Here is a 14,592-nt window from a genome sequence, read left to right as displayed (position 1 = left end):
AAGCTTCTCAGATCCGTTTTAATAAAACCTTGCAAATGAGCAAAAAATAGGCAGACATTAAGGCCAAAACAAGGGACACTCGGAGGGTTAAACACTTTTAATAACTTAGTACCCATCAATCAATACCGGTAATAGAAAACTAATATTTATTGAATTACGATTAATTAGTTACCGGTAACTTTAACTTACCTACATAAATAAGCAATAATAATGAAAGAGATAATCTTAAGGATACTCTTATTAAGGTGTATCTTAAATATAGTAAGTGAAGGATATCAGTTACCGTATGTTACAATGGGGCGACATATTCAATCTCCTAACCAACTGTATTAAAGTAACACATGATTGTGATAATAATTAAGTAAAATGTTTTGTTTTATCAAAATAAAAACAAAAACAGTAGGGTCAATGTTAGTTTGTACTGGGCTGTGATAATCGCAAAGACACTAGGCCTATGTTTTTCCTCTGCTTCTTCTTTCTGTAAGAAGGTTTATTAATCGAAAAAATAGTTCTGTTCATAAAATAAAATTATAAATGTCTCGTATTCAATTTTTTTATTATAAAATTAAACCTAACCAAACTTGCTGATAATAAAAAATCTAATGAAGGTTTAATCAAAAAAATAGTTCTGTCCATAAAATAAAACTATAAATGGCTCAAATTCAATTTTATAATGTTTTAATTATATAAAATTAAACTGTCATAACCTAACCAAACTTGCTGATAACGAAAAAATCCGAGACAAAAAAATAGTGCCGCGGGTGAGATTCGAACCCGGCTCCTTCAGTTCATCAGCCTGGTACTGTATCCACTATACCACCGCAGCCGATGTCATCAAGTTGTATCGTTGCGATAATGGTGTTCCCAATAAAAATTCAGCTGGAGGGAGGGTAAAAGTTTCGCTCCCGATCAGATTTGGTGGGCAGGGACTAACTGCTAGTCAATGTTAATTACCTATGTTTAGGCCTACAGTTTTTACAAGCAAATCATGTTATTCTTTTCAAGTTTAATAAAGTTTCATTTTTATGTGATTCAGTGCATTTTCATACAAAACAATGTTGGACACACTGGCAATGTACATTTTGAGTTGCAAGGTGTTGGAATTTTCACATTCACTTTCTTCTGCTTTTGAATCCACACCTCTAAGTTGAATAACAAAACAGTCCACAGCGTCCTCCATTATGCTACCTTTTAAATCCAGTAGGCCTAACTTAATATTGTTCTCTGTTTCGAGGGTGTGACTGGTAAACCCCTCCCAATCTATTTTTTACTGATAGAAAAAATAGCTTTTTTTGTAGTTTCCACCAATTTTGTAAGTGACAGGTCACCCGTAATATTTTCCTCCTTAACTTTCCGTTTCATCTTGGTCCAGCCTAATTGAATCAGATTGAGGTTGCACATGTAAGGGGCAATCGAATCATGATGTGACCATGAAAGTGATTTAAGAATTTTATCTATCTGTATGATACATTTTTTCAGGAGGCTTATGCCGATTAATTAACTCCCACAACTCAAATTTCTTAATCTCCAGCGAGCAAGGGTTCTTATTTTTTGTCAGTTAGTCAATCATTTCTTTTTTGACTGTGTATTTGGATTGTGGCTTGTTTACTTTAAGCAGTGGTAAGGGGTATTGTCTAGCACAATAATAACACTTTTATTAGGGCCTAGAGAGGTTTATAGCCTCAAGAAAGAAGTTTTATAGAAGTTTTTCATCGATCCTCTTTTCAAAATTTACTCCATTCATCTGGCCATGATAATCTCCAGTTGCTCTACCGGCTCTAAATATTAGTGTCGCATCATGCACAAAACCATCTTCTGAACCGGCACTAACCACAATAAATCTATTAGGTTTGATGAGCTGGTGTTTGTGACGACTCCGGGGACATTGTCCCTGCTCTAGCATTTTCCAAATGTTAAGTTGTTATCAACCCATGTTTTGTCAAGATATGATTTTAGATTTTTCACACAGGGTAAGTGTACACCCCCCCCCCCAACTCCCCACAATTGACTTTTAGGGGTTTAAAAATGTTATTTTTGAATTCTCCCTCAAAAAATAAGTGAGATCACCAAATTTCAGTTAGTTATCCTTGTATTCCAATTTTTAGTAATTTTTTAAATTTCCGAGTGTGCACTTGTGTTTTGAGAAACGTAAGAGGTTCTTAAACACGTCTAAACTCAATTTATAGAAATGATTATAATTTAAAAGGGCATAGTTTGAAATACCTTTGGCCAAGTTTTCATATTTTTTTGTTAATAAACAAATTTATTATTAGCTGGAAGTCCACTTGTTCCGGGCGAACACATATCCCACTTGACCTTATCGTCTTAATTCTATAATTACTAACATTATTGCTTTCCCAAATTCCAATGTAAATACAGTAGTTTTAGATTGGTACACATCTAGGCCTAACAGAATTTGTCCTTGTGGGTGTCTTTTTTTAGTTACCTACTTATTTTTACATATTAATTGTTCCTTTTTTGATTATCTATATTATTAATTGTTGCAGACACTGTTAGTTACATCTAAAAAGCAAGTGTTTAGTGCTGATAAAAATGAGCAACGTCAAGGCATTTTTCCACCAATGGTGTACAAAGAAGAGTGTTGTTCCTACTTTTGAATGCAGATCAACAGGTACTGTAAAGAGTAAAAAAGTAATTTGTTTTGTTTGAATAAATAATGTTAGCCTATTTTAAGTCTTTTCTATGGAGAAGTAGCCTACCGTATGTCTATTACCGTAGTATTAAAATTAATTTTGTTGGCCTAGTATACCTTACTACTACCTTATCCTGTATTCTGCCTCCATACCACTATTGGTTAATAGTAGGCCTACAGTACATTTTTTTTTGCGTTGTGTTGTTTTGTATTTATTTGAATATATTCTTAACGAGTCTTCTAATGGAAGAATCATATTTCAAAGATCACTTGTAAATGCCTGAGTAGGCAAAACACGTAGTGAGTTTGGCCATTGAAACTTGTTGATTGTACACTTAAAGGTACCTTATAATTAGTATTACCGTAGTCTTGGTCAGACTTAGGTCCGAGACTAGAGGGTACTCTACCTACTTAAGATTTCAAGGTTATTATGAGCAAAAACATTTCCATAACTTGGATGTCTTTTGTAAGTTTCAGTCCAAAGACACAAACGCTCATGTAAAAATTCTTTGATTTTTTAGAACTCTAGATCAAACGTCAATTTAAATGTGTTCCTAAACCAGCCTAATACGACCTTTCCTCCATACCTCATAAGAAGTTACCGGTACAAGTACCCTATAAACTAACCTCAATACAACTTCGCAGGACCGAAGAACAGACAAAGATTCCTGTGTGAATGTAGAGTGGAAGGATATGCATATGTCGGTGCAGGAAATTCCAGCACCAAAAAAGATGCGGAGAAAAATGCTGCTAAAGATTTTGTACAGTATTTAGTTCGAACTGGGGTCGTGAATGAAAATGAGGTTCCAAAAGATGTAAGTATTAATTTCTCTATCATCATGTATAACTTGTATTCTTAAGTATCCTAATATCTGTTGTGGAAATCATTCCAATAACTCTTGTTCTTGTAGCAAAATTGAAAAAGTTGATTCATACAAATATCTTGGTATTGTTTTTGATTCAAAGATGAAGTGGTCGGAACATGTTGAATATCTAACAAATAAATTACGCAAATATATTTATGCATTTAGGCAACTTAGTGATATACTCGAAGAGCAAGAAATTAAAATAGCATACTATGCATATGTTCAATCTTTGTTATCTTTTGGAATTATTGCTTTTGGTGGTGCTTACAAAACTATCTTGCAACCTGTTTTTGTTGTACAGAAAACAATACTTAAAGTTGCTTTTAAAAAACACTTTAGATATTCAACTGACGACCTTTTTGTAGAAACGGGAGTTTTGACAGTCAGACAGTTATTTTTAAAATTTATTTTAGTTCACATGTACAAAAACTTTGATAATATTTTTATAAAAATTACTCATCCCCACAATACGCGCTTTTCTCGAAATGTTGGTATAAATGTTCCACAAACTTTAAAATCATTTTCACATACGAATTGCTTTCACTTAACCCAAATCATTTATCGTAACATGTGTAACAGATATCAAAATGTTAACATTTTAAATTCACCCTCTCTCTCTCTATTTAAGAAGCATGTAGTAGCGTGGCTTGTAGGATTGAGTGCAGAGGACACCGAGGCCGTTATCGCGTTGGGCGGACCTGACCGTTGACCCTACACAATCACTGATACAACACCTTCACTGACTGACAAACACACCACACTCCACCTCTCCTCTCCAATCTTCACCAGATTTTTATAAATTTTCTCAGTTTTGTACAAAGAGTTTTTTATCGTCAATTTAATTCACAGAAGAAAACTAAACATTCAGTTTCAAGCAAGAAAATTTTTTAAAATTTAGAATTATACGAATTATTTTTTGTTTTCCTATACATTTTTCTACCTCCCATCTAAATTAACCTTTTTCGCAACTCGAGTCTACGCACAGGCCCTGCCTATGTAGACTTTTTCCTTTGTTATAGAAGGTATTTTTTTTTGCACATTTTTCGTTTTATTTCTACAGAATATAATTTTTCTTTTGTTATCCAGTTAGTAATGTTTGCTGTATTATATTTAAGTAAAAAAAAATACAATGTAATTATATGTATATAATTTATGGGAAATAAAATATTATTTCATTTCATTTCATTTCATTTCATCTAAAGTATTATTTCAAATCAAACTGTTGGAAACAATTAGTTTTTGTAATACCTAGGCCTAATAATACAGGGTGTTTATAAAAAAAACTACAATTTCAAACAACCATAAAACCTTTATCTTTCCACTTAAAGCTATGAAATAACCATCAATGGTTAGAAAATCAATTGTGCACATCTGTCAATATTTTCGGTAGCCAACAAGGCACAATTTTCAGTAAATCAAGTGCTCGGTCACAATGCTATACAAAACACTACAGTAAGAGAAACATTAGAAAAGTCATACTGCAAGGACGAAATCGTTTAACGTCTGTTTTCCCTCACCTGATTGTTCACTTCCTGCACCAAACTCTCATTAATGACCGAAGGACGTACACTTGGTTGTTCATCATGCACATTTGTGCGGCCATCTTTAAAAGCTCTCACCCACTTTCTTGCCATTCCATCACCCATACTGTAATGTTTTCTTCGTAAACTGCACCGATCTCACGATGAACATGGATCGCTTTTAGGCCTTTAGCAATAAGAAACCATATAACAGCCTGTACTTCACCGTCGGCGGGACTCACGATTATTGGAGGTATCCTTAACACTAAGTACATAACATCAACAATGAAGAATCAGATTGTAATTGTGTCAGTGCGTAGGCTACTGATGTCGGACTCAGTGTGCCTGCCAAGAACGCCAACCACAGTGCTATGGCCACGGTGTGAAAAAACAGTACTTGCTTAAAAAACATGCCTCGTAGAATGTGCGATCATTGAATAAAGATATTGAAATAGTCATAGTCATAGTCAAGAATCTTTATTCGTAGTATACATAGTTGTACATGAATAGTGTCAAATAAGTTAAAACTAATGCTTAAAACTATGATATCGCCATTTTCAATTCGTCTAAAGAGTACAAGGACAGGTCCATTAAATATTCCTTGCGACGTTTTTTAAAAATGTTGGGTTTTTGTTCTGTTTTAATTTTCAAAGGAATAAATTTAAAAAATTCATGTCCTGCATTGACAGTCTTTTTTTTGAAGAGCTCTAATTTGTGTTTTCCAATTACAAAATTTATTTTTGTTACGTGTATTGTAGTTATGATTATTTTCTTTAATTGGTGGAATAAAATTTTTGTTTTTGACAAACATAATACATTCAAGAACATACAAACCATAAACAGTGAGGATCCTTAAACATTTAAAGTGTTCTTTTGCAGAATCATCTTTGTTCATTTTTAACATAGCTCTAAATGATTGCTTCTGTATTGTCAAAATTTTGTCTAGATTCGAATTTGAGGTGGCTCCATATACACATATGCCATAAGATATATGGGATTGAATATGGGAAAAATAGATCATTTTTAAAACATCAACACTGCATAGTTTTGACATTTTTCTAATCGCACAAAGACCAGAATTTATTTGATTGATAACATGTTTAATGTTTGTCCCAAGACAAGTTGCTGTCCAATGTCAGGCCAAGGAACCTTACGGCTTCTGTTATTTCAATTTGTTGGTTATTTACTTCAATATTAGGATTGGTATTGTTTTTGTTTTGTTTTGTTTTGAATGTGACACATTTGGTTTTACTTTCATTTAATTTTAAATTGTGATTATTAAAAAAATCCTCAATACAAGCTATTTCTATTGTGGATAGCAACTCAACATCTTCTGCAGTTTTCCCAGATACTTTAAGATTAGAGTCATCTGCATAAAGATACAAACCTGTACATGGGGCAAAATTTAGACACTTTTTAAAATTTGTTAAGTAACAAATGAAAAGTAAAGGTCCCAGGACCGATCCTTGAGGTACACCAGATCTTATTGTGCCCATATTTGAACTGTATTTTGATTTATAATTGTCTTTAGTGATGTGAGTTATTTCAACAAACTGTTGTCTATTTGATAAGTATGATTTAAACCAATTAAGAGAGTTATACCTGATTCCAATTTTTTCTAATTTAAAAAGTAATAGTTCACGATTAACGCTATCAAACGCCTTCGATAAATCCATGAACACTCCCAACACGTGCTCACCCTTGTCAATTGACTCAATGACTTATTCGACAAAGCTAACAATCGCTGTAATAGTGGACTTATCTTTCCTAAATCCGTGTTGGATGTCTTCTAGGATTGAATTTTCTTCTAAGAACACAGTTAATTGATTAGAAACAAATTTCTCGTAAATTTTAGATATTGGTGATAGCAAAGATATTGGTCAGTAATTACCAATATCTGTAGCCTCATTAGATTTAGGAATTGGTATTACTTTAGCAATTTTTAAATTGTCTGGAAAAATGCCACTAACAAAAGAGGAGTTGATTAAATGAGAGAGAATTTTACTTAGCTGCTTTCTTACAAATGTTATGACTGACATTGGAATCCCGTCATGGCTGGAGGATAGTTTGTTTTTAAAAGAATTTATAATTTTTTCAATTTCATCTTTATTAGTGTCACGAAAATAGAATTGATTTTGAATATTGACACAGGTTGAGCCGGTTGGAGATAGTTGTTCACGGATATTTCTGGAAGTCTGTTGGCTACAAGAAGGGGACACATTAATAGGCCTGTCCTTCACAACATTGATAAAATAAGAATTGAATAAATTACTAATTTCAAGAGGATCTGTAGAAATGAGGAGGAGGAGATAGAAATGAAAACAAACATGTTACAACGAATTAACTAAAACATACATACCCAAACTAACCTTACATTCTTCTCCTTCGTGAAGAACGATCAACATTTTTACCTAATGGAAATGGCCCCATGCTATTACATTGGTCTACAGAAGTGTTTCCCAACCATTGGAGAGGTTCTTAGCTCAAATATTATGTCAGGATTGTTTAGGCTACTGACAGCACAACAGCTATGTTTAGTCCAACGTGAGGTTGGAACGATAAGGTACTGGGTAATAAAAACTTAAACTACCAACTTGAAATAATACCACTCAAACTCCTAATATGGGCAAAATGAAAATTGTTGAGCTCAGTGCTCAGTCCTTCTTTTAGGTATTCATCAACTGCAAAAATACAACCTTATTAAAAAAAATGTTCATGGTTATAGTTGGAAAATGAGTTAAGTTATTATAATATTAATATTCCATATATATTCCTAACTAGTGGCTTGTAGGGACATAGCCTAAGTCCCTAAAAAGCTCAAATGTAACACAACTTTTTGCAATACCGGTATTTAAACAAACTCAGAATAACATTATCTATGTGTCAGAATAGGCATCCCTACACCATATCTTTTGTGTAAAAACCAGTTTGTTGTTCTTCTTTGTTTGCTTTTGTTGATGTCATTTTCAATAAATAATTTGAATCACTCCAGTGGTTTAACATGAAAAGGCAGCAAACATATCATTGTTTGTGAATAAATACTGGTTTACTAAGGTAGCTTTGGTCTTGTGGTTAATGAGGATAAATAAAAGCTTCCCTGTTTGGAATTTTAAAAATTCATTGGAGGTTCGCCTTCAGATGAATTGAAGACACCTGCAATTTCATCTGCAGTAGGCTTATTATACCTACGACGATCCATATTTATCCTGTCTACAAACCTAAGTTCTAATTCACTGTCACCTTGTACAACCATTTCTTCCGAAGCTCTTTTGTAAATTTGTGCAAATGGATTTTCTAATAGAATTTCAGCTAGTTTTGACAATATTTCAGGTTTTAAGTCACTATTTTCTCGACGCCTTTGACGAATTTCTGTTGCTGTTGATGTGTCAATAATGTACAATTGGCCATACACGAGGTCTTCATCATGTTGAGGCAGCAAATCTGAGATTGAACGATAAATCTGTCCTTGAATTTTGAAACAGTATGGTCCTTTTCCTGGAATATCTTTCTTACTGGCTGAAAAATAAGTAAAAGCCATCGCACTGTTGCATTGTCGAATGAATTTATACAGTTGTGGGCTCTCTTCAAACAAACTTTTAAGTTCTACATTAGTTTTTGACTGAGGAAGGTTAATAAGTCCGTTATGGCAACATGTCATAAAATGATTATTCGTTAGTTCTTCTCTAAAATGAAGAGCACTACATTGAATGCACTCTTGGTCCAGTAATCCTGCATCATGGATCTTTACATTTCTCTCGTCTACCATGGGTCTCCTAAAAAGGGGTTGTAACATATCTTGATTAAGTTCGTCATTATCTACTCTTGCTCTCCTACGCGCACTGTCATTCCTATGAACAGTTCCCCGCCTTTGTGGTATTCCCCTGGCGTTCATATTAATTACAGTACTTATAATGAAAATAATATATATCCAGCAGCCTACATACCAAAACATCTTGAATCCCTGGTGATTTTATAAAAGTATGATCGAATATGATTACTCTACGTTGTATATTCACTGCACTAATAAATTTACTTACGAAGGAATGCAAATACACCATTTTAGAACCAATAACATTTATAGGTTATTTTAGTTGTATATATTTACACAACCTTAACCTTAAAATGTGTAGAAATATAAAGAAAACAACATCATTTAAAATAAACTTGAACATATGATTTAAAAATAAAAACAAAACAGAAGTTAGATTTAATTTCGACTCTTTGATTATTTATACAGAACATTTATTCCATGTCGTTTATTCCTTTAACACGACAATAACGTAAAAGCATGAAAAAATGAAACTTGAGTATATGATTTAAATATAAACAAAGAATGCAGACGTTTTTCCGACTAATCTTCAATTCAGTTTTATTATAGTATACATTTCATAGTTGACTGGCTAAAAGTAAACCAAATGTGTGTATTGATCACTGTTTTCAAATCTGTGGCACATCTGTTTTAATTTCAAAAGATGTAAACAAATTAAACCCCATGTTGTTTTAATGGGAAAAAGTTTTATTCTGTTGCGAATTTATGGTAAAAAAATAAGAAAAATGAATAGTTTTCCCTCAAAATTCAAGTCAAGACCTTTAAAATAAGACCCCTCCCATCCTTCTACGGCCATCCAGTCACTCACAATTTCTTTACAAAAATTTGACTTACGGAATTATATATATAGATTGTGGCATGCAAATATATATAGGCTATATATATATATATATATTTTTGTGAAGTGTTATGTTAGAGATAAAATTTAAAAAATATTGTTCAACTTAACCTATTTAAAAAAAATAAAGTAAATCCTGGCTCTGTTACAGAGTTTAGATGGCGCTGGCGCAGGGATGCAGGATGGTCAAACTCCCAGCGCCTCGCTGCCCGGTGCCCTCCCGCCTCACATGGCGCTCGGCCTCAACGCTAGGCCAGTGTTCCAACCCGGCCAAGGACCCAACACCATTGGCTCAGCCTACACCCCTCTGCAGCGGGACGGCCAAACACCACAGACCTACCATGACATCATCGCTGACCAGAAGCGAGTTGAAGAGGTGTGTGTTGATTGGTTAATTATACACCAAAGTCCTAATCTGAAATAATCAGGACCTGGCCTTTTTTGGATTTCCTAATTGTTCAGATTTTCTGAAAATGAAGTAAATTGCGTAAAAAATAACATATAGTTTTATGACTATATACATTTTGCCTGCGATTACGACAAAATGAAAATACCTAAACCTCTCCTGCTATTGTGTTCGTGCTTAAAGACATCCTGAAAATAGATGCAAAGGAAAGCAATCAATGAATGTCCTAAGCCATAGGACAGACATTGGTGAAATCATTCCAAATTTGAAGGTTCCTTACAGAATTGATGCACAATATAGGCCTACCCGGTTTCTCGGTCAACTGGACACTCTGCTCTGGTATTGTTTTAAATTGTTTTTTCCTTTTTTTAATTTCAATCCAGTGACCTTTTTTTCTCCAACAGGGTTTCAGGTTTGCCAGACCTTCGTCTTAGTGGGATTTTGGTAGTTGGTAGCATATTTTATTATTAATTTTTACACTGTATTTAACTGGAAGGAGATTGTTTCAAAATGTCACAAGGTTCATAATTTAAGAAGAGATTAATGATTTTTCTTTTGCCTATGTAACAGACAAGGTGAGCTAGCAGTTTGTTGTTTAAATTAAACCAAGAAATTGTTGAGGCTTATTATTAAAAAATTACTAGAATGTAGAGTTTAATGCAGTAGAAAGGTATGTGCCTGTTTAAATTGCTAAATTGACTTTGAAGGCTTATTATAATTTTCTTTTCAGGCCGAAGATGTAGACATGAATGCTGCCATTCATGGAAATTGGACTGTTGAAAACGCAAAATCTAAACTTCACCAGTTTATGAACGTCAATAAAATCAAGTCCGAGTACGCCTACACAACAGTAGGGCCTGATAATTTCAAGTAAGGAGTTAGAGTAGGTTTGTTTTTACGAAATTGTTGGAAATCACAAAAATATCAATGATAACATCAACCTCAAAAATATCAATGATTACACATTATTTTGTGTAGGCCTAATACATTTAAAAGGGGTTATCTAAATAAGTTTCAGTATTATTTTTTAAGAGATAAAGTTAAACTTTTTATTTATTGAATTTCAACACCGTCTTGTGATGGGTTTTTATGATTTGTTCAATTCTCTACTGTATGTTTTGATGTAAAATATTAGTTATGTAAGTCTCTATTTAGTATGATTATTAGTTGGAAAGACAATTTTATACCAAGAGGTTTTCAATTTTAAATGAAAACATTTTGGTAAAACATTTACGCTTAGTCCACCTTTGTGAAATAGTTAGCAATGATTCACTCCTGAGCGAGCTGTCAAATTAACATGTGTACACTATTGACCATTGGTGGACTTGGCAGAAAATCAGCTGGTTTTCACTTGGACAAGAATGGCAGTGCAATACCATATACAATGTACACAGAATGATAGTGAAAATAATTGTGGAAAGTTTCAGCCCGACTTACAGCCAGTTTTGTGATGGACATAAAAATTTGTATGGTAAAAATATTTAAATTAATGCCTGACAAATGTAATGAAAATAGTAAATGTTTGTAACAGTAAGTTCCTTCTTGTTCAGATGCATTTGAAACTGATAAAGCTTGTGTGAACTAAAAACAAGTTTCAGCCATTAATTGTGATGTGGAAAGCGAATAGGGACCTCGTGTCGGGAATTTTCGATTTTGAGTTATAAACATATTTGAGTTCCTTATTAAATTCCAAATCGATTGGTGCAATTCCCACGCATGTATGATTTTTTTTGTTTAAGTTATAGGACTTAAAAATTTTGTTATGGAAAAGGGTCATTTTGAGAAAAACTGTTTTGAAATTTCAAATACGCATAAAAATGGTGTTTTTCGTATTTAAGAAACGATTTTGGTATCAAAAGAAAGCTTATAATGTCCTCTTTGAAAGAAATACAAATTTATTTCTTAACTCACGATGGTTTTAATTTGAATAATTGTTTTATTGAAGCATGTTGTAAAAATCGCTTTCAGAAAAGGGACCTCTTGTCGGCGCTATGTTATTTCACCTTAAGATAAGAAAAGGTACCTCTTGTCGGGACCGCAAAATTCGGGAGATATTTTGTTTGTCGTGAACTGAACTTTGTTGCAGTTCTCTAAATTTCCACTAGAATGCAGGACAATTCGTTTTTTGGACTAAAATCTGTTAAAAAGGGAATATTAGAAATGGGACCTCTTGTCGTTATGGTGAAATAACATTGAGCGACAAGAGGTACCTTTTCTCAGACCGTGCAGAGGCTAACAAAATGATTTATTTCGACCTTTTGCATCTTCAATTTTAGATTTTAACTGATACTGTCATGTTCTATGTTAAATGAGGTATATTAATCGATAAAAACCCGAAATTCGATATTTTCGACCTTAATTACTTATATCGGACATACTGACAATTTTTTGAAAATCTCTGACAAGAGGTCCCTTTTCGCTTTCCACATCACAATTAGTACAAAAATAAATGGATTTTCATATAACACATTATGGAAGGGAAATTAGGAAACCTCAGTGATGTACCAATCATCAAAGGAATATAACAATAACATACTGAACATTTCTATAGAAATTGGTCGTTAGTGCACGTGACTGAGTGCATGGTCGTCCAAACTTTAACTAAATGAATCTGAACAAGAGGGAGTCTACTATACTTAAACCATTTTATTAGTTGTGTAAAGTTTTTTGAGGTAACATTGACTAATTGAAATTACCCATGCAAACATATATTCTGATTCATTTCCTCTATTGGTTAGTGAGTCTCAATTACAAATTTCTTATATAAAACCTAAAAATATTAACATGTGTCCATTATTTAACTAATGCTGCAAGTTGGATTGGGGCTGTGATGATGATCTTAGATTGTTGACACATCTTTGGTATTGCACTGCCATCTTGTTTAGGTGTGAAGCTGCCTAAGACTGGAGGAAATCTTGACGTGAGGGTAAGTCTAGGAACATTATTTAAAGTAACAATCGTTTTACAGTTGCCTGTCAGTAATATGGATTAAAACATGTAATATATGTTTTTAGTTTTTCTAGTTTACTTTCTCTTTTTTTTCTATACATTTTCATCTATATCTTTGGTGAATTAGACGTGTGTGTGTGTGTGTGTGTGTGTGTGTGTGTAGGTGGGTGGGATTTTACGGAACTGGGCATATAGACCACAGCAGTGGCTCGATTTTTATTATTTATAATATGCAATAAGGTTTTAAATGGCAGTTGATCCCGCACAATTAATCATAGTTCAGAAAAACCAATGATCACTCAATTAAAGCTTTAATATTATTTGATTAATTTTTTTGTTCATAAATAGGCTACTTGTATTAACAAAATAATATCACCGTTAATGTAACAATTCTGGTTCTAAAAGTAGGGAAAACTGAGTTTTTGAAATTCCTAGTATCTCCTATACTTATTAGAGAAAATAGTTATTGAAATATTATTTTTTTAAATTTTGATGCATGGAATTTCATTTTACTATTCTAAATAAAAATGTATCGAGAAAATCCTCATACTAGGAATGTTTTTAAAGTTCTTTCTACATTTTATCAAAATACGGGTAGCTAAAAAAAAAAATTTGTATGAACTGCCCATATTTAAATAAAATAAAAGTTTTGAGGACATGCATGTTTCGTGTTGTTAAATTAAATCTTATATTAGGGCTATGTCTAGCTCAAGTGCTTTAAATTCTTTCTACTTTGTTTTGACTTATCTGATAATTTTACAATTTCAGGTCATTCATTTGTGAAATGGGATTCTTCGTAAAACAGCTAAATAGAAGTAAGTAAACTTACTTACTAAACAGAATATATTATTTTACTGTTGTCCAGCTAAAAACTAAAAGAAGAGAAATGAGCTACCAGAGAAGAGTACCATAGATGTTGCAAAAAAGAGGCAGGTTAAAATATTATACTAGTGCATTATATCCCTCAGCAAACCACCAAGTAAACTAATACCTACTATAGTACGACCACGGCATTAATTACACTTAATTTATCAGCTTTTTGCCAATATTTAGGGTTGTGACGTGATCGCGGATGACGATATAATGTTTCTCTGACCGCGGCAGACGATGATGACCACACTACCGCGGGAGATATTCTATATGGCGAATAACGATGATAACGTCTCCATGACCGCTGAAGACGATGATAATGACCACGCGACTGCGGGTAATGACAATAATCATGTCTATATGACCACGAGAGTTGTTCAAGATCATGCCGCCGATGATGATGTTTTCATGAACAATAGAGATATTCAGGATATTGCCGCTAGTCACGGACGACGATGATGATGACTTTTCTGTTCACCGCGGGAGATTAGGGATTTTACCATGATTGCGGAAGACAATGTATCTTACAATGTACCTTAGGTGATGATGATAATGAAAATGATCACATATTAAGGTGATGATGATAATGAAAATGATCACATATTAAGGATTATAGTCAGAACAGCATTGTGATGAATACAAATACAACAGATTTATGATT

The 14,592-nt window shown here is 33.3% G+C and overlaps 1 protein-coding gene across 2 annotated transcripts in view; it reads left to right on the top strand.

The window, feature by feature from the left end:
* The window catches only part of LOC128993827 (ATP-dependent RNA helicase A-like), a 37,267-nt gene that overhangs the window by 7,854 nt on the left and 14,821 nt on the right, over positions 1–14,592 (top strand). For both annotated transcript variants that reach the window (XM_054417875.1, XM_054417874.1), the window contains 5 exons: positions 2,508–2,632; positions 3,299–3,468; positions 9,858–10,082; positions 10,843–10,982; positions 13,830–13,876. In XM_054417875.1, coding sequence (XP_054273850.1) covers positions 2,554–2,632; positions 3,299–3,468; positions 9,858–10,082; positions 10,843–10,982; positions 13,830–13,876 — 661 coding nt within the window. In that variant the 5' untranslated portion in view covers positions 2,508–2,553. The remainder of the gene's footprint in view (positions 1–2,507; positions 2,633–3,298; positions 3,469–9,857; positions 10,083–10,842; positions 10,983–13,829; positions 13,877–14,592) is intronic.

The sequence above is a fragment of the Macrosteles quadrilineatus genome, unplaced genomic scaffold (genome assembly GCF_028750875.1).
Source record: "Macrosteles quadrilineatus isolate MER2022 unplaced genomic scaffold, UCM_ALF_1.0 Scaffold_5__1_contigs__length_97177068, whole genome shotgun sequence".
NCBI classification, from domain to species: domain Eukaryota; kingdom Metazoa; phylum Arthropoda; class Insecta; order Hemiptera; family Cicadellidae; genus Macrosteles; species Macrosteles quadrilineatus.
This window is presented reverse-complemented; position numbering and strand designations above follow the sequence as displayed.